Source organism: Melanerpes formicivorus, unplaced genomic scaffold, assembly GCF_026170545.1.
Source record: "Melanerpes formicivorus ecotype bairdi unplaced genomic scaffold, bMelFor1.0.p_v2 SCAF_9, whole genome shotgun sequence".
NCBI lineage: Eukaryota > Metazoa > Chordata > Aves > Piciformes > Picidae > Melanerpes > Melanerpes formicivorus.
In genome coordinates this window covers 25,211,672-25,236,034 of record NW_027142361.1, presented here as the reverse complement: position 1 = coordinate 25,236,034, position 24,363 = coordinate 25,211,672, and the positions used below count along the sequence as shown (strand labels likewise).

The 24,363-nt window shown below is 50.6% G+C and overlaps 1 protein-coding gene across 2 annotated transcripts in view; it reads left to right on the top strand.

Annotated features, from left to right (window-relative positions):
* Window positions 1-431: 431 nt before the first annotated feature.
* Window positions 432-24,363, top strand: part of SLC24A3 (solute carrier family 24 member 3) — a 412,136-nt gene continuing 388,204 nt past the window's right edge. For both annotated transcript variants that reach the window (XM_068143236.1, XM_068143235.1), the window contains exon 1: window positions 432-568. In XM_068143236.1, the coding sequence (XP_067999337.1) occupies window positions 451-568 (118 nt within the window). In that variant the 5' untranslated portion in view covers window positions 432-450. The remainder of the gene's footprint in view (window positions 569-24,363) is intronic.

Genomic DNA, 24,363 nt, shown 5'->3' with positions numbered 1-24,363 from the left:
GTCTGCAGCCCGAGCTCCCCAGGCACATTCCCAGGTCCGGCGCATCCCTGTCCCCTGCCCCAGGCCAACCTCCCGCTGCCCCGCCCGGGGGAGACCGTGTGACTGCAAGTGCCGTGCCCCGGTGCGCGGAGCCCTTGTTCGCGTCAGCGGAGCCCAGGGGTCACGGGGGCAACCCAGGGCCGGGCGGCGCCGGCTCTCCGCCCGCTCTCCGCCCAGGAAACAGCCCCGGACGCCGACAGCGGGGAGGGGGCTGGGGGCCGGCCGGGAAGTATCGGCCCCCGCCGGCCCCATTTCTCTATCTCTCCATCCTTGTATCGTTGTCGTCTCCTCCCTATCGCGGCTGGCCGCGCCCGCTGCCCGTGCCGCGCAGGCGGCGGTGGGGGGCGGTCGGGGGCGGCGCTGCGGCGCCCGGTGGGGCTCGGCGCGGCTCGGGGGAGCGGAGCGGCCGCGATGGGCTCCACGGCGGCGGCGGAGCAGCGGAGGCGACGGCGACGGCGACGGGGGGAGCTGCTGGGCGTCCTGTCCGCCCTCGCCCTGCTCCTGGCCGGCTGCGCGGCCGGCCGCGGCGGTGAGTCTGCGTCGGGGGCCGCCCGCAGGGGCGGCAGGCAGGGCGAGGGGCCGCGGCGGCGGGCGGGCGGGCGGGAAGGGTTACCTGCGCCGGTGTGATGCCTCCGGAGGCTGGGGCCAGTCCAGACTCCTTTCCCTGGGGATCTGGAGCCCTCTCCAGGTCGGGGCTGGTGTGTCCCAGGGGGTGGCCCCTGGGCCAGGAGAGAAACTATGAGGGAGCGGCGGGGCTGGGGCTGTCACCCCGGGGCGGAGCGGGTCCCTTTGGACTCCCCCGGGAGCCATCCCGACGGACAGGTACCCGCGGCATTGGGTACTGTGTGGGGGCCGGGTCCCGTTCGCCCTTCCTGCCCTGGCGCCGCCGGCGGTGCCAGCCCGCGAGCGCTCGGTACCCACGGGGTAGCCGCGCCCCTGGCGGGAGGGTTTCGGGGCAGTTTGAATGGGCTCTCGTGTGCCATTTTGGGAGGAGAAGGTGTTTGCGGGAGTGACGCGCGGTCCCGGCGTTTGGCAGCCAGCTGTGCAGAGAGGGCGATAGAAAGCGACTCGTATTTTGCATTGCAAATCCGTGAGAGTAAGCAGAATTTACGCAAGGCTTATTTTCCTTTAAGTGAAGGAGAGCATACCCCTCCGTGACTTGAATTCGCTTTTCAAATAAACAGACGTGTTTAAGGGTTTCACGGTGTCCAGCATGCTGTAAGGAATGCTCTGGTGTTTAGGGAAGAGCCACAAGCATCAGCTAAAGATCTGAACACGTTTTTTGTTGTTGTTGGTTTTTGTGTTTTGTGGATGTTTTATTTTATTTTGATATTGTTTTATTTAGTTTAGTTTTATTTTATTCTATTTTATCTTTTTTATTAAGTATAACAATGCTTGGATGAGGCTTTAAGATTTGTGATTTTAGCACCCTTTAATAGATCTTTACATATATATATATGTATAAACATGTATTCTAAAAGTTAGTCTTGTTTTCTCATGAGCATGGTGGTTGCTTATTAAGAAGTAAGGCCAGACACCAGCATGCTTCTAAGTGAAGAGGGGGGTTGTGTGTACTTAAGTATATTTCAGTTTACCTACGCAGCACGACACTAACACCTGTCCTTCTTTTACACCAACTCTGAAGGCACTGGGTGAGAAGATGCTTCCTCGGGTGTGCTCTGCCTCACATGCTGCTGGGGCTGGACCTGTGCTCTGTTCCCACTGTCTGGCCGTGGGAAATGGAGCCGTTTCCAGCCGGCTCCCCGGTGGAGCAGACTGGCTGTTTGCCACTCGCCTTCGTCGGGCGATAAAGTCTAGGTTATGTGGCAAAAGCAAATTTCAGATGTAGTTTAAAGAGGACATGGGGTGCACTCTGCTGTCTGAAGGGTTGCAAATCCCTTGGTTTGCTCCCCTTGCGCAGGGTTTTCCTGCTGGTGTGGGAGGGAGATCCATCCACTGAGGAAAGGTGACTGTGAAGGTCTGTCTGCAGGTGAATTTGACTGTGCTTTGCTTGACTTGCCCCAAGTGTTCCCCAGCCAGAACTGCTAACTTTCAGCAGAGCTCTCAATGTTTTCCTTCACTTCAGGAGATATCTCACCTTGTGATCAGAGTCAGATTAAAATTAACCCCAGTGATGAGAAGCGGCATTGGGCACAACAGGCACAGTGCTCTGTACCCTGCTGCCATGCAGAGCTGAGAGCAACAGTGAGAATTGTCACAGGTGGAAATGGTCCACAGCATCCACTGCATCTGCTGCCTCTTTGAGGGGCTGAAGTGACCAGGCTCCCTTGGGATTCCCAGCTCTCTGGAGTTTGTATTGTGGTTAGCTAGGAGGTGGAATGATGCATTTCGATTTAGTGATGTAAATATTTTCTTTCCATGTAAAACTGTGTGGTTTAAGATGAAACACAAACTTTTGGCTGGAATGTAGTGCTCTTATATCAAATGTCATCTCCCTTCCTACTGCCCTGGCAGAAGGTGGCAGCCTTGACCTGCTCCTCTGGGGCAGTTTTCACTAGCAGCAGGGCTGGTATTTGCAGTGTACATGGTATGTGTGGCCAGGGCTCAGCTCACTTACATCCTGGATGCCAGGCTGATGGTGGGGTCACAGAGCACTGGAACAGGCTTCCCAGAGGGGTTGTGGAGTCTTCCTCTCTGGAGACTTTGAAGACCCATCTGGATGCATTCCTGTGTGACCTGTGCTAGATTTTATGGTCCTGCTCTGGCAGGGTGAGTTGGACTCGATGATCTTGAGAGGTCCCTTCCAACCCTTAACATCCTGTGATGTAAAGCTGGGGACTGGTTTCACTGGGGTGCAGCAGAGATGCTGGAGTGATCGCTGCTACCTGTGGAGCCCTTGCATTGAGCTGCAATCCAGCCCAGCAGCCCTAGGCTTGCATTGCCTTTTTGGATTATATGTTCTCCCTTTTAATGCTGTTGTTCTTCTTAGCCAGTCCTCTTCTCCTCTGCCACGACCTGGATCCAGAGGAGCACAGCTGCTTCTGTCACAAGTGACCTCTGTCTGCAGAGGGTTGCAAAGTGCCAAAGCCTCATTCAGGAAGCCTATGTACCCACAAGAAACAGGCTTGAGCTCTTCCTGAGGAGGCAGATAACCACAGTGTTTTAACTGATAAGCCATCTGTATCATAGAATAATAGAATCTTTAGTGGACAGCTGTAGAGGATGGGGTACAAGATGTGGGTTTCTGTTCTGGTGGCTTCTACTGCTTTTCTGGGTGACTCAGTCTGCCTCCCTTGTCTGGGTCTCTAAAATGAAGCCTTCTTTTCAAGTTGTTCTGAGATCTCCTGATGCTAAACCATGTGTAATAACAACGTGTTAGGACATTATAGTGTTTATCTGAAAGTTGTTCCAAGGTTCTTCATATTTCACGAGGCTCAAGCTTTCAAAAATAGGTGCAGTGCAAATTAAGAATAAATCCAAGTTCACAGAGTTAATCCAGGCAGTGAAAATAGAGCTGGGGTGCCTCTTTCTTTCTTACAGGCAGTGTAAGTCCATGATCGTGCTGTAACATCAAGGAAATCACACTGGGAAACGAGGTGTAACTGAAATTAAACACAGTCCTGTAGACACAAAATACAGCTGCCAGCCCCTGGATTGCCATTTACTTTTTGATCTGCTGAAAGGAATGGGAGGTGAAGGAAAGTTGCAGAAACATCTCATTAACTTGAACAGTGTGTCTTGGTCTGGAGAGGGAAGCAAGTCAGTAAGTTTGCTGATGACACCAAGCTGTGTGGTGCAGCAGACATGCTGGAGGGAAGGGAGGCCATCCAGAGGGACCTTGACAGGCTGGAGAGGTGGGCACAAGCCAACCTCATGAGGTTCAATAAGAGTAAGTGCAGGGTCCTGCATCTGGGTCGAGGCAATCCCAGGCACAAATACAGGCTGGGCAGTGACTGGCTGGAAAGCAGCCCTGAGGAGAGAGACTTGGGGGTGCTGGTGGACGAGAAGCTCAACATGAGCTCTCAGTGTGCGCTTGCAGCCCGCAAAGCCAATCAGATCCTGGGCTGCATGAGGAGAAGTGTGGCTAGCAGGTCAAGGGAGGTGATCCTCCCCCTCTACTCAGCTCTGGTGAGACCCCACCTGGAGTACTGCGTCCAGTTCTGGAGCCCCTATTACAGGAGGGATATGGAGGTGCTGGAAGGTGTCCAGAGAAGGGCCACAAGGATGATCAGAGGGCTGGAGCACCTCTCCTATGAGGACAGACTGAAGGAGTTGGGGCTGTTCAGTCTGGAGAAAAGAAGGCTCTGAGGTGACCTAATTGTGGCCTTCCAGTATCTGAAGGGGGCCTACAAGAAGGCTGGGGAGGGACTTCTCAGGATCTCAGGTAGTGATAGGACTAGGGGGAATGGAATGAAGTTGGAGGTGGGGAGATTCAGGCTAGATGTGAGGAGGAGGTTCTTCACCATGAGAGTGGTGAAACCCTGGAATAGGTTGTCCAGGGAGGTGGTTGGGGCCCCGTCCCTGGGGGTGTTTAAGAGCAGGCTGGACGAGGCTCTGGCCAGCCTGATCTAGTGTGGGGTGTCCCTGCCCATGGCAGTGAGGTTGGAACTAGATGATCCTTGTGGTCCCTTCCAACCCTGATACTATGATACTATACTATGAAATAAACTCAGTTCTTTTGAATATTCCCGTGATGTGAAATTAGAGGCACAAACGAGGCCAAAATATCAACAGCTAGACTATTTATTACATAAATAAAGTGGAAATAAGTAGGGGAGAGGGGGGAGAGAGAGAAGAGAGAGAGAAGAGGAAAGGAATTATATTACCACACCACTCACTCCCCAAGACAGTTTGAGTCTGTGGAGGAAAGGTGCTGTAGGAGATGTTGGGTTTGTAGAGAAAGGGTGCTGAGGCTTTTGCTGGAGAAGAGATGTGGTCCTCTGGGCACCCTCTTCAGCTCCATGAGTTGCTGCAGGCCGATCTTAGGACACGGAGAGAGGGTTCAGTCTGCTTCTTCCAGGCTCCATGGCCTCTTTTCTCCGGAGCAGCATTGTCCCGGGCTTTTCCTTCTCAGCTGCATCTCCATTTTCCTTCTGCGTTTTTCTTCTTCTAAGCCAGTAGTAGCTCAAGTCTTTTATACAGTTTTTAGTCCTTAGGTATGTGTCCAAGTATTGTCCCTCAGGAATTCTGGGGCCAGGCGTCCCCAGGAAATCTGAATCCATTGTGTCACCCTTTCCAGGGTACTTGATGGGTGGAGATTATCTTGTCCTGAAAGCATGGTGGCTGGGTCCTTGGGCCATTGTTGTAGGCCAGCTGCAGTCCAGTGTTCTCATGATGCAATCGCAAGGTGATTTGCATCCAGGATTGGTAGACAGGATTCCTACATGATCTTTGCACCTTCCTTCCAGTGGCTCGGCCCAACACATACCAGCTACTGTCTGGGCAAGCAGCAAGTGATTTTATCTTTGTTGAGTCACACCAGGACATCCAACTTTTAGTCTCTCACACAGTGTGCGTCGCCTCCAAAGCTACCTGACTGCCATCCTTGCAGAAGGAGCCAAACAAAGCATGGAATTTCCTTTCCCCCCCCCTTTGTTTTGGTTGTTCTTTCTTTTGCTGTCCCTCAATCTGACTCAAATTCTATCTTGTAAAGAGAGGGCAGAGTGGAGAAGAGAGACTCCTGCATTATGAGACCATCTTGAGGCACAGGAAGTTCCATGAGAACATGAGGAAAGATGTTTTCACTGTGAGGGTGAGGGAACACTGGAACAGGCTGCCCAGGGGGGTTGTGGAATCTCCTTCTCTGGAGAGATTCAAAACCCTCCTGTGTGATCTGGGACAGGTGATCCTGGCAAGGGGGTTGGACTGGATCTTCCAAACTGTAATGATTCAGGTTTTTGTTGAGGAAGGGCTCTGAGTCAGGCCTTCTACCAGTTTGCTCTCATGGACAGCAGAAATAGCAAGGACATCAGTCAGTGGGATTTTTTTTTTTTTTCTTCTTCTTCTTGCTGTATGCCTGTGTTTTTGGCAGGGTAGTAAGGAAAAGCTAGGTATGATTCTAAAGCCCTTACTCATGGGGATGGGCACATCCAAGCAAACAGAGCTGCCTGTGTGATTCAAGTGTGGACGATTTAGGTTGCTTTTAAGTCTTGTTTTAACTTGATGGCAGTGATGTATTCAAGATGGTGGAGCAGGGCCTGCCAGGCGTGTTTTGAGTAGCTCTCAGCCTTGCTCCAAATCCAAAGCTCAGATTGTTTTTACAGGATTGGTAGTTGCCTGGTCCTTCTTGTGGGCTGCAGGGGGGTTGAGAGCATCAAAGTGATTCTGGGTGGTGTGGTGGGAGATGGAGAGCAAAGATCTCTGTGTGTCTGCCTTCCATCCCTGTGCTGGTTGGAGACGCTCACAAGACTGGGTTGAACCGCGTAGGCTGTTTCCTCCTGACCTCTTTGCCATGGGCCCTGCCCCAAACAGCTTTTCCTCACATCTCTCCTTACTGCCAAAACAGTGTTGAAGAACCTTGGTGTGACAGATCCTGGTCCTTTAGCTGGGAATGGAGCGAAAACTCCCTGATTGAATTTGAATGTTTTGGTTTGTGCAAACCAAGAAACCCAAACTGAATTTTGGAGGTCATGCAATGAAAGCACAAAAGCAATTGTTTTCCTCACCTCTTCAGCGGAGCGTAATCCTAGCTTGAGTGAGAGTAATCCTAGCCTAGATGTAATGCTGTCATCCTTGGACCCCTGGATATGGGAATTTACCCTCATAAACTAGGGAGAGGCATCAGGCCAGAGTGTGGTATGTGACCTCTTTGGCAGGGAGCTTGTTTGGCCTTGCAGGAAATGACTTGTTCATTTGTTTAGTACTTGTTCAAGGTCTTGCACCAACGGCCGACAGGGAGTGAGGTCTTCTACAGAGCAGCTTTACAGCTCAGGGAGTGGCAGGGATGAGGCACCCGGCCCTGCTTGGAGGGAGCAGGAGGGTATGTGCTTCAGGAGGTGCTCAGCTTAGAGGGGATTTAATAAATGCTTATCAATATCTGAGGGCTCTTTGCTGCACCCTGTGATAGGACAAGGGGCAGTGGATAGAAACTACAGCACAGGTGGTTCCACCTCAACATGAGGAGGAACTTCTTCACTGTGAGGGTCACATAGCACTGGAATAGGCAGCCCAGGGAGGCTGTGGAGTCTCCTTCTCTGGAGACTTTCAAGACCCATCTGGATGTGTTCCTGTGCAACCTGTGCTGGATTCTAATCTCCTGCTCTGGCAGGGGAGTTGGACTTGATGATCTTCAAAGGTCCCTTCCAACCCCTAACATCCTGTGAGCCTATGAACTTCCAGTGTCTTTTCAGTAGTGACAGAGCAGGACTTGTCCCCCTGCCTGTGAATTTGAGCGCTTGTTGCAGGATCTTCTTGAAGAACTGCCTTAAAAATAGCCAGGTCTCCATACTTGCCAGTGTTTGGAGTCCACTTAATTAAAATGTTCTGGAAGTGATGGGATGTGTGCCAGGCTGATCAACTTGCCAAAGTTGGGTGCCTGAGGTAAAACCTCCAGCATGAAGCCTAAAATCAGAGCATCTTGGTCCTCAGGATGTGGAGGCAGGATGCTTACGAGTTCCACCTTCCACAGGGTGTGAAGGCAAATGATTTCTAGCCTACTCAGCTGTTGATAAACAGAGTGAACACAATGTTGTGAGGCAGTCAATAGCAGGAAAACTCAACAGTCCTTACTGCTTTAGTACCTGTTAAGGGAAGGTGGGCTCCTGGCTTCACTCCTGCCTGTGCTGATAAAGATGGAAATACTCAGTCCTGCTCTCATTGACTCCTTTTGCATGGCTCTGGTGTTTTGGTGGCTCTAGGCTGAGTCTTTTCAGCAAGCTAACTCAGCAGAGAACTACCCTGGGATAAATAAAGGAAGTTTTCTGTCACATGAGCACTCTAAAATTACTTGGAGAGGGGTTTAACAAGCCATGGCTGAAGAGAGAGCCCTTGGGTAGTGGCTATAGGTGGAATGGCAGAGCTTATGGTAAAGTGGGCATGGCTTGTTGGTTTTGTCAAAACCCTTCCTTGGTACTTCCCTTCTGCTGCTAATCTTAAATGTCCTTAATGCTGAGAAGGCTGTCTGGCCATGCTGGGCATGTTTGGTCAAAGATTCTCAAAAGGTACGGCTTGGTTGGACCTGTCCTATAATCATATGGCAGGTACTCATGTCTGTAGGCTCCTGCAAACAAGACTATGGGGGGGGAAAAAAAAGTTCCAGGAGATAAGGAGGTCATTCAGGAGATCAGCAGCCAGCCCTGCAACTGGATAGGTCTCCTCACCCCTGGAGCTGACTTTCCTCCTAAGGGTCAGTCTTCCCCAAGGTATTTCTCTCTGGTTTGTCTCTCTCCTCTTTTAATTGATGGCAACTCTATGGTAGCTAGCAAAATAGATTCCCTTTTTCCTTCTGCTTTCTGTGCCTTCGGAGTGGTTGAAATTACCCTTTGTAGCTTTGCTGTGCACAAGGAAGCATAGAATACTTAGTTTTCATAGAGCCTTCCCTAAGACCTGGAAGAAAAGAAAAGAAAAAAAAAAGGCAGATTACATGAAACCTGTCACTGAAGACTTTGGAGCTTTCTCTTTTCAAATGAAACCCACATGGAGTTTGTGGAACACAGAGCCTGAGGGATGCATCTTGTCACTGCTTTCTACAGCTGGATCAGCCCTAGTGGTGTATTTTGCCAAAGCAAAAAGCATGTTTGCCTTTTTCAGCCTTGTCTTCCGTGCTCTTCTCCAGACCAGTCTTTTAAGTGTAGGATTTTGGAAGGCTCTGGGGATTTTTCACAAGCTTGGTTCTGCTCCGGGCTTCACCTTCAATATCACCACAAGTCAAGTCAGAGCAACGCTGAGAGGCTTGGGTAACCTCATGCTGATTTTTATTCTGGTGCTGTGGTTTTATGGGAAGAAGCCATGGGGATGCTCAGGTGTGGGCAGGAGGTTTATGCTTCTGCAACTTTAGTTGTCATGTCCTGTAGATGTTTTCTTAGGAGAGTAAGGTTACCTAGTGAGTAAATCATAGAAGCATAGGACTGTTTCAGGTGGAATAGATCTCTAAGATCATCGTGTTCAACCATTAACCTAACACCACCATGGCCATTAAACCACATCCCAAAGTGCCACGTTTCTTGAACACCTCCAGGGATAGTGACTCCACCACCTCCCTGGGCAGCCTGTTCCAATGCCTGACCACTGTTTCCATAAAGAAATTTTTCCTAATACCCAACCTAAACCTTCCTGGCCTGATTTCAGGCCATTTCCTCTTGTCCTATCACCTAATACTGGAGATACAGAATCAACAAGGTTGGAAGAGACCTCGAGGATCATCGAGTCCAACCTGTCACCACAGACCTCATGACTAGACCATGGCACCAAGTGCCACGTCCAATCTCCTTTTGAACACCTCCAGGGACTCCACCACCCCCCTGGGCAGCACATTCCAATGACAAACGACTCGCTCGGTGAAGAACTTTCTCCTCACCTCGAGCCTAAACCTCCCCTGGCGCAGCTTGAGACTGTGTCCCCTTGTTCTGGTGCTGGTTGCCTGGGAGAAGAGGCCAACCCCTTCCTGGCTACACCTACCTTTCAGGTAGTTGTAGAGGGCAATGAGGTCACCCCTGAGCCTCCTCTTCTCCAGGCTAAACAATCCCAGCTCCCTCAACCTCTTCTCATAGGGCTTGTGCTCAAGGCCTCTCACCAGCATTGTTGCCCTTCTCTGGACACGTTCAAGTGTTTTGGTGTCCTTCTTAAACTGAGGGGCCCAGAACTGGACACAGTACTCAAGGTGTGGCCTAACCAAGGCAGAGTACAGGGGCACAATGACTTCCCTGCTCCTGCTGGCCACACTATTCCTAATGCAGGCCAGGATGCCATTGGCCTTCTTGGCCACCTGGGCACACTGCTGGCTCATGTTTAGGTGGCTGTCGATCAGTACCCCCAGAACTTCTACCCTTCTCCTGGTGCAGCTTGCGACTGTCCCCTCTCGTTCTGGTGTTGGTTGCCTGGGACAAGAGACCAACCCCCAACTGGCTAAAACCTCCTTTCAGGTAATTGTACACAGGAATAAGGTCTCCCCTGAGCCTCCTCTTCTTCAGTTTAAACAATCGCAGCACCCTCAGCCACTCCTCATAGGGCTGTGCTTGAGGCCTCTCACCAGCCTCGTTGCCCTATGTGGATCAGAGAGAGGGTCCTGTGAAAATGAAAGCTGCAAATGTGTGTAATTTGCAGCTCATGAATGGGTTCTTGGCTGATGCTAAAAAGCTGAAAGTGTTTTACTTCCACCTTACTGTGGAGTGCTATACCTCCACCTCGCTGGTCTGCCAGCCTCTCCTTCAGCTCTGAACAGCCTGTCCTTGCATTACTTATGACCAAGGACATCCTATCTCAGGATTTTGTGGTTAGCTAATCGAAACCTTTAAGGGGCAGTTTCATCTCCCTTTATCTTGTTTCCCAGCAAAGTTTGTTATCTTGACTTGCATCTTCTTCCACACAAGGTCAAGTCTTCACAGCAGCTGGAGAGGTGCCTGGTCAGGTGGGATTCGAAGCTGATTTTTGTCAGCTTGGAAACTGATAGCAGTGGAACTGCCTTGGTGTGGAGGTAGCCATGGGATGAGCCTGCTGTACTTGGGAACTCTGAAGGGTGTTGAGGCTTCCACCACTTTGGCAGTGGAGCCAGCTACACCAGGGGAGCATCTGTACCTCTCTAAAGTGTTAAATAGAAGCTGTCAACACGTTTGTGCCATAGCATGAATAGAATAAACCAGGTTGGAAGAGATCTTCAAGATCATTGTGTCCAACCCATCATCCAACACTATCTAATCAACTAAACCAGGGCACCAAGCACCCCATCAGGTCTCCTCCTAAACACCTCCAGTGATGGCGACTCTGCCACCTCCCTGGGCAGCACATTCCATTGGGCAATCACTCTCTCTATGAAGAATTTCTTCCTAACATGCAGCCTAAACCTCCTCTGGCACAGCTTGAGACTGTGTCCTCTTGTTCTGGTGCTGGTTGCCTGGGAGAAGAGACCATGGCTACATTCCAGCTAATTGCTCGGATTTGGACAAAAATTGGGAATGTTCTCCAGATGCTTAGCTTATCTTTTAGGAGCAGGCTGAGAAACTTTGGACATGAAGGGATTTCTCAGTGTGTGTGGTTGTTGGAAAAGGAGCATCTGGCAGCAAGGGCTGATGGTTAGATGTTCATAGTAACTTGAGACAACCCCAGGCCGGTGGTGAGACACTGGAACAGGTTGCCCAGGGAGGTTGTGGATGCCCCTTCCTTAGAGGTGTTCAAGGCCAGGTTGGATAGGGCCTTGAGCAACCTTCTCTAGTGGAAAGTGTCCCTGGTCATGGCAAGGGAGATTGGAACTAGTTGACCTTCGAGGTCCTTCCAACCTAAACCATTCTGTGACTCTATGAAAAGCCAAAGCTTGATGTGCACTGAAGATGTTCAAGCTGGATTTTTCCGGTAGTATCTCTGGGACTAGGAGCACTACAACAGTGGCTCCAGGGAGACATCCTGGGTCTAACTTGTCTGACAGAAATGGAGATGTTGAAGAGGAGTCCAGATGTGCTATCCAGGGAGCAGGCTGTGTGGGATAGTACTTGCTGGGACTTTATTTGCCTTTTATGGACTTTTTTTGGCTAACAGGGACCGCTAAAGAGGTGGGATTGAATGTCATCTGCCTGTTAGCCTTGCTTGTGGGAAGCAGATGGTCCTCAAGGCCTGGGACCCGGAAGCTGCCACCAAGCCCAGCAGAGAAGGGAGCATGAGTGTGGGAACATGTCTCCTGTGATGCCTTCTGCCCCATGCTGTCCTCTTGCTCAGCTCTGGAGGCCGGGTCATGGATGCTGTGTCGGTGGATGTGAGCATGAGTGTGGGGAAGGGGGCATGCCTTTCTTCAAGGAAAAATACTCTTGTGCACAAAGGAGGGTCGGAACTGGTCTGGAGGCATGGATTCTGTTGTTTTGAAACATTCCTCTGCTGAGCTGCGAGCTGAGCAGCTGTGTGAAGCGGCAAAGACTCACAGCCTGGTCTGACCTCTCTATACCTCCAGTAGTGTGTGTGGTACTTTGGCTCACAGCCATCTTTGTGTGTCCATAGGCAGTTAGGCCATCGTCTGAGGGGGAGTGCTTAACCTGCCATGTACAAAGGGCTGCAGTTGACTTCAAGGGGACTCGTGCATGTGCAAGGTTAAACAGATCCTCCCTTACTGAAGTGGTTCCTTCTCCGTGGCCTTTTCAGGGTAGATGAGGCAAGTAAATGTTTCATAGTTTCATTCAGGGTTGGAAGGGACCACACGGATCATCTAGTTGCAACCCCCCTGCCATGGGCACGGACACCCCACACTAGATCAGGCTGGCCAGAGCCTCATCCAGCCTGCTCTTAAACACCCCCAGGGACGGGGCCTCGACCACCTCCCTGGACAACCCATTCCAGGGTCTCACCACTCTCATGGTGGAGAACCTCCTCCTCACATCCAGCCTGAATCTCCCCACCTCCAGCTTCATTCCATTCCCCCTAGTCCTATCACTACCTGAGATCCTGAGAAGTCCTTCCCCAGCCTTCCTGTAGGCCCCCTTCAGACACTGGAATGTGTCCTCAAGTTGTAAAGTAGGGAAACTGTATAGTGGTGGACAACATTGTCCATGAGCCAGCAATGTGTCTTCATGGCCAAGAAGGCCAATGGTCTCTTGAGGTGCATGAGGAAGAGTGTGGCCAGCAGGTTAAGGGAAGTTTGCCCTAGTGAGGCCACATCTGGAGTACTGTGTCCAGGTGTGGGCTCCCTAATTCAAGAGAGACAAGGTACTGCTGGAGGGAGTCCTGAGAAGGCTATGAAGATGATGAGGGGACTGGAACACTTTTCTGAGATGGAGATGCTAGGGAACCTGGGGCTGTTTAGCCTGGAGAAGAGCAGACTGAGAGGAGATCTGCTCAATGCTTATCAATATCTAAAGGGCTGGGTCCAAGATGATGGGGCCAGACTCTTTTCATCTGTCCTCTGATGGGACAAGGGGCTATGGGCACAAACTGGAACCCAGGAGGTTCTAACTGAACATGAGGGAAACCTTTGTTACTGTGAGAGTGGCAGAGCACTGGAACAGGCTGCCCAGAGAGGTTGTGGAGTCTCTTTTGGAGACTCAAAACTCACCTGGATGTGTTCCTGTGTGGCCTGCCCTAGGTGATTCTGGCTTTGGCAGGGGAGTTGGACTGGATGATTCCCATGGGTCCCTTCCAACCCCAAGCATTCTGTGATTTGGTGACACTGGGATATGGGAGGACTTTGCAGGGCTCTCCTGGTGCTGGAATGAGAGAGCCCTATTCGATGGAGTGCAGATCTGCAGATGGATTTCGGCATCAGTCTGATGCATCCCTGCAGCTCATCCATGGGAAGTCTCCTGTGGCCCTGTGGTGGCTGAGGGCTGAAAGGCACGCAGCCAGGCTGTTCTGTGTAAGCACATAAATCTCATCTGCTGCAGTGGTGGGGAGAGGAGAAAGACGTGTTTAGGTAGTGCTGAGCAGGCTCTTCTCCAGCGAACTTTGGTATGTCCTCGGCGTTCGCTCCTGCAGCAGACATCACCTCTCAAAGGAGAACTGCAAACACATCTTAATAGCTCAATTAGGAAAGAGCCTGCTAACGTCTGGGGAAAGAATCTTTTAGATATGCAAGCCAAAACCCATGCTAACTGAACTCCAGACAACTGAAGGGTTTGCTGTTAAAACAGTCCTCATTCAGAGATAGGCTCAGCTGGGTTTTTTCCCCAAGATGGCCAGAACATCCTGTAGCATAAAGCAGGAGAAAAAAACAAGCCTTACATGGACATTCCTTTCTCCTGTGGGAAGAACTGCCTTCCAGTTCTCAGTGCACCTCTTCATGGTAGTTGATTTGTGTTTTGTTGCCAGCTCCTAGGGAGAATGGGACAGAAAGAAGCTCTGCTAAGCGAGCACCGCACTTGCTGAGATAGTGCAGCAGCTCAGCTTAGGAGGACCAAGAACATAAGCCATGTTAGTTGGTATTACATACAATGAGGTGTGTTAAAAGGTTGAGAGATTTGATTTCTGGGCTTAGAAAAGAGAAGGGGTGTATGATGTGCGACTCCACAGGGTGTTGACAAGTAGGAAATAGCAGTTAAATGCCTTGCTTTAGTGCTGAGTTAGTGCAGTGCTGTACAAGGGCTGGTGAGGATTCTGGCTATGATCCTACTGGATGTATTGTTCTGGTCTGCTCTCTGCAGAAGGATGGTGGTCTCTGCTCTGGTGGTCTCTGCTACTGTGCTGATGCTGCAGCAGATGATGGTGTTGGGTAGCAGGTTGGACTGGATGATCTCAAAGGTCTTTTCCAACCTGTTTACTTCTGTGATTCTGTTAGTGCCATGGTTTAGTTGATTAGATGGTGTTGGGTGATAGGTTGGACTTGATGGTCTGAAAGGTCTTTTCCAATGTGGTTAATTCTGTGATTCTGCAGGGCTTAGGACAGAGGATGTTGTCCTTGCCAAACTGCACAGCAAGAAGAGATCTCACTGATGGAGTGGCATAACCTCAAGTCTGTAGGCTGCTAAACAGCTGGGTGGAATGGTCCTTTGGTGTGACCAATGAATGGCATAATGGTTAAGATCTTTTGAGTGCAGGTTTTGCATCTCAGATTTAGATGAGAAGGGACCTTCCTGCCACAATAAAATATTTCAGTATATTGACTAGTGCTGGGCTGCAAACAAGCCATCCACAGTGAGGGTGATGAGAAACTGGAACAGGCTGCTCAGGGAGTCTTGGATGCCCTCTCCCTGGCAGTATTCAAGGCCAGGTTGTATGAGGCCTTGAGCAACCTGGTCTAATGGAAGATGTCCCTTCCCATGGCAGGGGGGTTGAAACTGGCTGATCATCACGATGCCTTCCAATTCAAACCATTCTATGAATCAATGATCTGTGTTGTGAAAACTGAGTTAAAAGGCCATCTTGTCCCTGAGAGCTTTTTATAGAATCAATAAGGTTGGAAAAGACCTCAGAGATCATCAAGTCCAACCTATCACCCAACACCTCATGACTAACTGAACCATGGCACTAAGTGCCACATCCAGTCCTTTTTTGAACACCTCCAGGGATGGTGACTCCACCACCTCCCTGGGCAGCACATTCCAATGGCCAATTACTTTTTCTGAGAAGAACTTCCTCCTCACCTCCAACCTAAACCTCCCCTGGCACAGCTTGAGACTGTGTCCTCTTGTTCTGGTGCTGGTTGCCTGGGAGAAGAGACCAACCCCCACCTAGCTACAACCTCCCTTCAGGTCTCCCCTGAGCCTCTTCTTCTCCAGGCTAAGCAACCCCAGCTCCCTCAGCCTCTCCTCACAGGGCTGTGCTCCAAACCCCTCCCCAGCTTTGTTGCCCTTCTCTGGACACGTTCCAGCAACTCAACATCTTTCCAAAACTGAGGCGCCCAGAACTGGACACAGGACCCAAGGTGTGGCCTAACCAGTGCTGAGTACAGGGCAGAATGACTTCCCTGCTCCTGCTGGCCACACTGTTCCTGATCCTGCACGCTGGCCTGGCAGAGCTGTTTGGATTGGGAGGCTGAGGACCCTGTGCGACCGGAGTCTTGAATTGTTTGAATTGACTTTGGTGGCTCAGTGCCAGCTGACACCAGCTGAGAATCTGGACAGAACAACTTGTCCAAGGTCACCTCATGGGCTAGGAGCAGAGCAGTGAATTAAAGCTGGGGCTGCAGAGTCTCTCTGCAGGGTAAATAAAGAATGCATACCACTTCCTGGAGGGTCCTGCTGGGCTGAAAGCCTTATAAAGAAAGGACAGCCTCTAAACAATTGATGCTGTTATGACATGGAGTTCTGCTATCTTTTTCTGTCAGCATCTCTGGTTAAAAATAGAAACCTTCCCCCCCCTTCTTTTATCTTCCCCCCCCCCCCCCCCAGTGTTATTCCTTAAAATACTTTGGAAGGTTTCATTTTGGGATTTCACTGGAAAAATGTCTTTGCTCTGTTTGAGTGAGAGACTGAGCTGGGCTCATTTTGCAGGTGAGGTGCTGCTGTGTGTGGCTTGTGACTGGTACCACTTCTCTGGAGAATCTCAAACCCTGCCTGGATGCACTCCTGTGCAGACTACCCTATAGGTGATCCTGCTTTTGGCAGGGGGATTGGACTCCAGGAGCAGGAAGTTTCATTCTGCCTCTGTACACTGCACTGGTTAGGCCACACCTTGAGTCCTGTGTCCAGTTCTGGGCCCCTCAGTTTAAGAAAAATGTTGAGTTGCTGAAATATGTCGAGAGAAGGGCAACAAAGCTGGGGAGGGGTTTGGAACACAAGCCCTATGAGAAGAGGCTGAGGGAGCTGGGGTTGCTTAGCCTGGAGAAGAGGAGGCTCAGGGGAGACCTTATTGCTGTCTACAACTTCCTTAAGGGAGGTTGTAGCCAGGTGGGGGTTGGTCTCTTCTCCCAGGCAACCAGCACCAGAACAAGAGGACACTGTCTCAAGCTGTGCCAGGGGAGGTTCAGGCTGGATGTTAGGAAGAAGTTCTTCACAGAGAGATTTGCCATTGGAATGTGCTGCCCTGGGAGGTGGTGGAGTCACCATCATTGGAGGTGTTTAAGAAGAGACTGGATGGGGTGCTTGGTGCCATGGTTTAGTTGATTAGATGGTATTGGATGATAGGTTGGACTTGATGATCTCAAAGGTCTTTTCCAGTCTATCCTATCCTACCTCTGGAGCTTCCTTCCAACATCTATCATTCAGTGATTCCAATTCCTGAGGAGATCCTACAGGAAGGCTGCAGAGGGACTTTTCATAAGGGTGTCTAGAGACAGGACAAGGGGGAATGGTTTTGAGCTGGGGGAGAGTAGGTTCACACTGGATCATAGGAAGAAGTTCTCCAGTACAAGGGTGGTGAAACTCTAGAGCAGGTTGCCCAGGGAGGTTGTGGATGCCTCCTCCCTGGGGGTGTTGAAGGCCATGTTGGATGAGGCCTTGAGCAGTTAAGTTGAGTTGAGAGGCATCCTTGCCCATGGCAGGGAGGTTGGAGTAGATAATCTCTGAGGTCTCTTCCAGCCTGAACCATTCTGTGATTCTGTGACTCTCTGGTCTTGTGTTTGCCTTGGTGTCTGTCTTTTTCAGCAAGTACAAACACTCCCCTTCAAACTGTTTCAGAAGATTGATATGTTGATGTCACCCTGACAGTAAGTTCAAGGGCTGGTCTCAAATCCATTGAAGCCAGTGATAGTTTTTCCTTGATTTCAAGGGTGGCACTGATCTTGTTCTTTGAATCCTCACTAGATTTTGGAACAGGATTTTTGTTAAATCCTTTTCAAGGATGGGCATGTCATCTTCTCTGTTGTCTCCAATTCTGAATATTTGGATTCATACAATGGTTTAGGTTAGAAGGGACATCGAAGATCATCTAGTTCAAACACCCCTGCCATGGGCAGGGACACCTTCCACTAGACCAGGCTGCTCAAGGCCTCATCCAGCCTGGCCTTGAACACCTCCAGGGAGGGGACATCCATGACCTCCCTGGGTAACCTGTTCCAGTGTCTCACCACCCTCACTCTAAATCTGCCCTCCTCTAGCTTCAATCCATTCCTTCTTGTGCTGTCACTATAAGCCTTTGTAAAAATCCCTTCCCAGTTTTCTTTTAGGCTCCCTTCAGGTACTGGAAGGATGGTCTAAGGTCTCCCTGGAGCCTTCTCTTCTCCAGGCTGAACAGCCCCAACTCTTTCAGCCTGTCTCCATAGGGGAGGTTCTCCAGCCCTCTGATCATTTTCATGGCCTCCTCTGGACCTGCTCCAAGAGCTCCATATCCCTCTTGTGTTGGGGGCACCAGAACTGGATGCAGTACTCCAGCTGGGGTCTGATGAGAGCAGCCTAGAGATGTACTGTTTTCTCCATGGTGGGGATGAGGGTTGGGGTGGAAGGAGAGGATCAGGGAAGGCAGGGCTGGTGTAGCTTTGGCCCTCTGGAGTTATTCCTGAAGATCTGTTTGTTTGGTCTTGCATGAGTGCTTTGTCATACACCTGTACCTCATGACAGCATTTCTCTCTCCCTCCTTTGCTGAGAGGCTCCCTGTGTGAGCAGGTGTTTATGGGTCTGTGCTGGAATTGTACGACCCTCAGATCCTTTACAGTGCCTTGTGGACCTGTGATGCCTGCTGTGCCCCATGGTAGAGAGGAGGGACCTTGTTTCCAGCTGGGGCCCCTTGGGAAAGTGCTCCACTGAGTTGTGTGGCTTGATTCAAGAGCTGACCTAAGTGCTCACCATTGAAGAACTTGTGCTAACTGTGTTTGACCAGACAACCAACTCCTCTGAGGTGTGAGATTTTCCAGTGTGCTTGCTGCACATGACTGTTCTGGTAAGTTAGCACAGCTGCAGCAAGTGTGAGGATTAATGCTGACTGTGGGGTTTTTCCTGTCCATTACCACGGTTCTTCAGAAAAGATCTGAAGGTAGCATTCCCAGAGTTAGTGTGTTTCCTGCAGGAGCTGGCATGAAGGCATTTGCAAGGTGCTTCCTTGTTGTGTGTAGAGATTCTTTTCTTCCTTTCCTCCCTCTCAACCACTGAAGAGTCTTTACAAGAGCCATCCTGTTGGTGTGGCTGTGGGAGGGGGACTGGGAGGACTTCATTAAAATGCAGGATCTGCCAACAGAAATGCTCAAGACTGAGCAGCCTGGTTGTTGCAGGAGGGAGTCTTGCAGCTGATTTCCTCGTGTGGCCCTGGTGCTCTAAAGCAGAATCCAACGAGCAGGACGTTGGCTGTATTCTCCCTGCCCTGTTATGTGGCATGCAGCCTGTCCAGGGGCAGCTAGGAGCTGGTGCCCAAGTGCCAAGATGAACTTGACCTTTACAGCCACATTTGTCTGCAAGGATGGGGGTGAAGGACTAGCTCCCAGCTGGAGAAAGACAGGACAAGGGAGAACGCTGAGACAGCTCAGTGGTGATACCTGTTGATGTGGAAAAGGGCTGTGCCGGTGATCTGAGGTTAGGAGGACTGTGGGAGGCAGGAAAACCCCAGGAACAAGTTCTTTCCTATGATGGTGGTGGAGCACTGGAGCAGGTTTCCCAGGGAGGCAGTTGAGGCCCCATCCCTGGAGATATTCAAGGTCAGGCTCAAGAGGGCTCTGGGCAACCTGATTGAGGACATGGAGATTAAACAGCTTGATGGAATATTAGAATTAACCGGGTTGGAAAAGACCTCTGAGATCATCATGTCCAACCTATCACCCAACACCATGTGATCAACTAAACCATGCAACCAAGCCACCCCATCCAGTCTCTTCTTAAACGCCTCCAGTGATGGTGACTCCACCACCTCCCTGGGCAGCACATTCCAATAGCAAATCTCTCTTTCTATGAAGAACTTCTTCCTAACATCCAGCCTGAACCTCCCCTGGTACAACTTGAGACTGTGTCCTCTTGTTCTGGTGCTGGTTGCCTGGAAGAAGAGACCAACCGCCACCTGGCTACAACCTCCCTTCAGGGAGTTGTAGATGGCAATAAGGTCTCCCATGAGTCTCCTCCTTTCCAGGCTAGCTCTCCAGGCTATTTAGTTGAGGATGTCCCTGCTTAGTGCAGAGGGAGTTGGACTAGATTACCTTTGGAGGTCCCTTCCAACCCAGCCCATTCTATGATTCTGATTTTGGTGTGATAAGCCTTGGCTTCTGTCATTGGTGTGAAAGGACAGAGGAGGCTGTGTCTGGTGGTGCAGTTTCATCAGAACTTGCCCTTGCAGGGGAAGCTGCAGCAGGACACATCTTGCTTTCTCCAGCCTGACCAAGCTGGTGGCTGATTGAGGTGTGCCTGTCTCCAGTTCTATGAGTCCCACAGCTGGTGGCTTCATCCTGCTCATTCCTGATTACCAGATTTATTTCTGGGTATGTTTGCCTACTTCCAATAAATACAAGACAGAGATGTCCTGGGGCTTCTTTTTATATTCGCCTGTAATTAAGGTAGGATTAATTGCTGAAAATTATTTTTAAGGGCCTGTTCTGAGATCAGCAGGTAGGAGCATGGGATAAAATGCATAATGAATACATTGTTTTAAATAATGGAGACAGCCAGTGCCCAGGCATCCCTGAAAGGTAATAGCTCTTTCAATATTTAATTAAGTGGGTGCCACAGGGAAAACATTCTGTCACTGAGGTAATTTTCAGCCTGGCTAAGTGACATGTAGATCAGTCTGAAGAAAGGCAGAAGCCTGCATGCAACCTGGGACCCTTGGTAGGCACAGTTCAGGGGGATGGCAGGGAGATGTTTGCTGGCTGGAGAACTGGTGAGAAGGGATCATGTTGAGGGTTGGTAGAGAAGAAATGCTGATAGCACCTGGGAGATGGCCCAGCACTAGTGCTTTGCTTGCCTTCTTAAGGTCATAGAATCGTAGAATGTTAGGGGTTGGAAGGGACCTCTAGAGATCAGCTAGTGAAACCCTCCTGCCAAAGCAGGATCACCTAGGGCAGGTCACACAGGGATGCATCCAGGTGGGTTTGAGCATCTCCAGAGAAGGAGACTCCACAACCTCTTTGGGCAGTCTGTTCCCTTGCCATAAAGAAGTTTCTCCTCATGTTGAGGTGGAACTTCCTGTGCTCCAGCTTGTACCTTTATTAGAATAAACTTTTATTAGAATAAACCAAACCAGGTTGGAAGAGACCTTCAAGATCGTGTCCAACCCATCAACCAATCCAACCCACCCAAACAGCTAACCCATGGCACCAAGCACCCCATCAAGTCTCCTTCTGAACACCTTCAATGACGGCGACTCCACCACCTCCCCGGGCAACCCATTCCATAGCGCAATCACTCTTTCTGTATAGAACTTCTTCCTAACATCCAACCTGAACCTCCCCTGGCACAGCCTGAGACTGTGTCCTCTTGTTCTGGTACTGGGTGCCTGGGAGAAGAGACCATCATCCGCCTGTCTACAACCTCCCTTCAAGTAGTTGTAGAGAGTGATAAGGTCACCCCTGAGTCTCCTCTTCCCCAGGCTGAGCAACCCCAGCTCCCTCAGCCTCTCCTCATAGGGCTTGTGTTCCAAACCCCTCACCAACTTTGTTGCTCTTCTCTGGACTCGTTCCAGCAAGTCAACATCCTTCCTAAACTGAGGGGCCCAGAACTGGACACAATACTCGAGGTGTGGCCTAACCAGTGCAGTATACAGGGGCAGAATGACCTCCCTGCTCCTGCTGGCCACACTGTTCTTGATGCAGGCCAGGATGCCATTGGCCCTCTTGGCTGCCTGGGCACACTGCAGGCTCATGTTAAGCCTACCATCAACCAGCACCCCCAGGTCCCTCTGCCTGGCTGCTCTCCAGCCACTCTGACCCCAGCCTGTAGCACTGCATGGGGTTGTTGTGGCCAATGTGCAGAACCCGGCACTTGGATGTGTTAAATCTCATGCCGTTGGATTCTGCCCATCTGTCCAGCCTGTCGAGGTCCCTCTGCAGAGCCTCTCTACCCTCCAGCAGATCAACTCTTGCCCCCAGCTTGGTGTCGTCAGCAAATTTACTGATGATGGACTCAATGCCCTCATCCAGGTCATCAATAAAGATGTTAAAGAGCACAGGGCCCAGCACTGGTCCTTGGGGCACACCACTAGTGACTGGCTGCCAGCTGGATGTGGCACCATTCACCACCACTCTCTGGGCTCGGCCCTCCAGCCAGTTCCTAACCCATCGCAGTGTGCTCCCATCCAAGCCATGGGCTGACAGCTTGGCCAGCAGTTTGCTATGGAGGACGGTGTCAAAGGCCTTGCTGAGGTCCAGGTAGACTACATCAACAGGCCTCCCCACATCCACCAGGCGGGTCACCTGATCATAGAAGGAGATCAGGTTGGTCAGGCAGGACCTGCCCTTCCTAAATCCATGCTGGCTAGGCCTGATCCCTTGGCCATCCTGTGAGTGTTGTGTTATTGCACTCAGGATGACCTGTTCCATGATCTTGCCTGGCACTGAGGTCAGGCTGACAGGCCTGTAATTCCCTGGCTCATCCAACCGGCCCTTCTTATGGATGGGCACCACGTTGGCCAGCTTCCAGTCCTCTGGGACCTCGTCAGTGAGCCAGGACTGCTGGAAAATTGTGGAGAGTGGCTTGGCCAGCTCATCTGCCAGCTCTCTCAGCACCCTAGGATGGATCCCATCTAGTCCCATGGACTTGTGGGGATCCAAGCTGCTAAGGAGAGTTCCAACCACCTTCTCATGGAACATAGGGAAACTGTGCAGCTCCCTGGCTCCTTCTGCCAGCTCTGCAGGCCAGCTGTCAGGAAGACGTTCTGTCCTTCTAGTAAAAATTGAGGCAAAGAAGGTGTTAAGTATCTCTGCCTTTTCCTCATCCTTTGTTACAATGTTCCCCTCCGTATCCACCAAGGAGTGGAGGTTGTCCTTTCCCTTCCTCTTACTATTAATGTATTTATAGAAGGACTGTTGTTCCTTGTCCTGTCACTGGGCACTACCAAAAAGAGACTGGCCTCTTCTTCTTGACATCCATCTCTCAGATATTTATAGATGTTGATAATATCCCCTCTGAGCCTTCTTTTCTCCAGACTAAACAGCCCCAGGTTTCTCAGTCTTTGTAGGAGAGAGATTCCAAGTCCCTTCATCATCCTTGCAGCTCTCTGTTGTACTCTCTCCAGTAGATCCCTGTTTCTCTTGAGCGAGGGAGACCAAAACTGGATACAAGATGGACTGTAGGCACCCTGATACATCTAAACACTGTCCATGGGGTGCAAGCCTTCATGGCCTTTCTTCAGCTCCTTGTTGCAGTTCTTTCTGTGGCTCTTACTGTCTGATGTTGATTTTAGCCCTGGACCCTGTGAAGGAAAGAGATGAAATAGTGCAGGGAGTTTGGTTTGGGAGGGAAGAAGGCACAGCCCCAGTTACGGAGTGGCTGCCCTTCAGCATGTTCTTACCTCTGATGAAAGCTGACTCTGGTGGGTTTTCTGAGCAGGTACAGCAGGAGAGGAATATTGCCCATCTGATGCAAGGCTAAAATTTACACCTGTGTCCCTGACTGCTCATTTCACATTTCCCATCTCCTCCACACTCTCATTTAATGCTGTTTTATCCCCCGTTTCTATCCTAGCTGCACTGCAATTCCACCCATGCCAGCACAGCAGATAGCTACACCAGACAGCTTGGTGTAAGGCCTGGGAGATTGAGAGTGCTGGAGGAACCCAGCCTGTCCTCCTGCATATCCCTCCAAGTCTCTCAGTGGGGTCTCCTGACTTTCACAGCACATAGAGAGTGCTCTTAGGGAGCAAATCCAGCATCCTACAGCAGTGTTAAATAGCAAAGCTGCTGAATTCTCTGGGACTGAGACCTTGTTTCCTGGGTGGAAAGTGTCTCCTGTGTTTCCAGCACTATGGAAGCAGTAAATAATAATGACTGAACAAATAACAGTTACAGATTTATGTGGTAGTGGTGTTGTAGGGAAGCACAAGGGTTGTAAGGCAAAGGGAAGGGAGAAATAGTTCTTTTTCACTTGAAAAACATGTTTGTATTGAATCCAGACACAAAAGCTCCCTTTTCCCTTCTTCTTGTTTATTTTCTTTTTTTTTTTTTTTTGGTAAGATCCATTTTTTCCTTTATCTTCTGTGGAGAAAGGCATGAAAAAAACCCTTCTGCTCTTTTGTGATGACTCTCCTATCATCAGAGTGCTCTGGTGTTCAGATATCAGCCTGGGAGCCAGGGCTTATGACAGTCTTTCTTTACCTTCTTTCTTTCCTGAAAGGGGTGGCTTATTTTTAGTGCTTACAACACCCAGCTCACTGGAGGGACACAGCGGGGGCTTGTTCTTTCCATCATCAACTCACTGAGGGAACAGGATCAGCTCAGAGTCTCTGCTGAGCCCTTTGCTGCTTCTCTGTAGCCTCCTGAGCCCAGACAGGCCAAGGGCCATGGCCTTCAGGGCAGCCTGCTTCAGCCTTCCAGCTTTTTCAGCCTGAAGGAGCCACTCTGAGCCTGGCTGGCTGTGGGTGGCAGAGGCTGCAGTGGGAGCTGTCATGGAGGAGTGGGAGAGAGGTGGAGGAGTCTACTCTGCATGGATTCTGCTCTCCACCTGGGGAACTCACCTTGCTGTGTTGGAAGTGGGTTTCATAGAGTCACAGAATGGTTTGGACCTTTGAAGTCATCCAGTCCAGCGCCCCTGCAGAGGAGCAGGGACATCTTTAACTAGGTCAGGTTGGTCAGAGCCCCATCCAACCTGACCCCTGGAATGTTTCCAGGGATGGGGCATCTGCCACCTCTCTGGGCAACCTGTGCCAGTGTTCCACTACCCTCATTGTGAAAAAATTACTTCCTTGGATCTAGTATAAATCTCTCCTCTTCTAGTTTAAAACCCTGCAGAG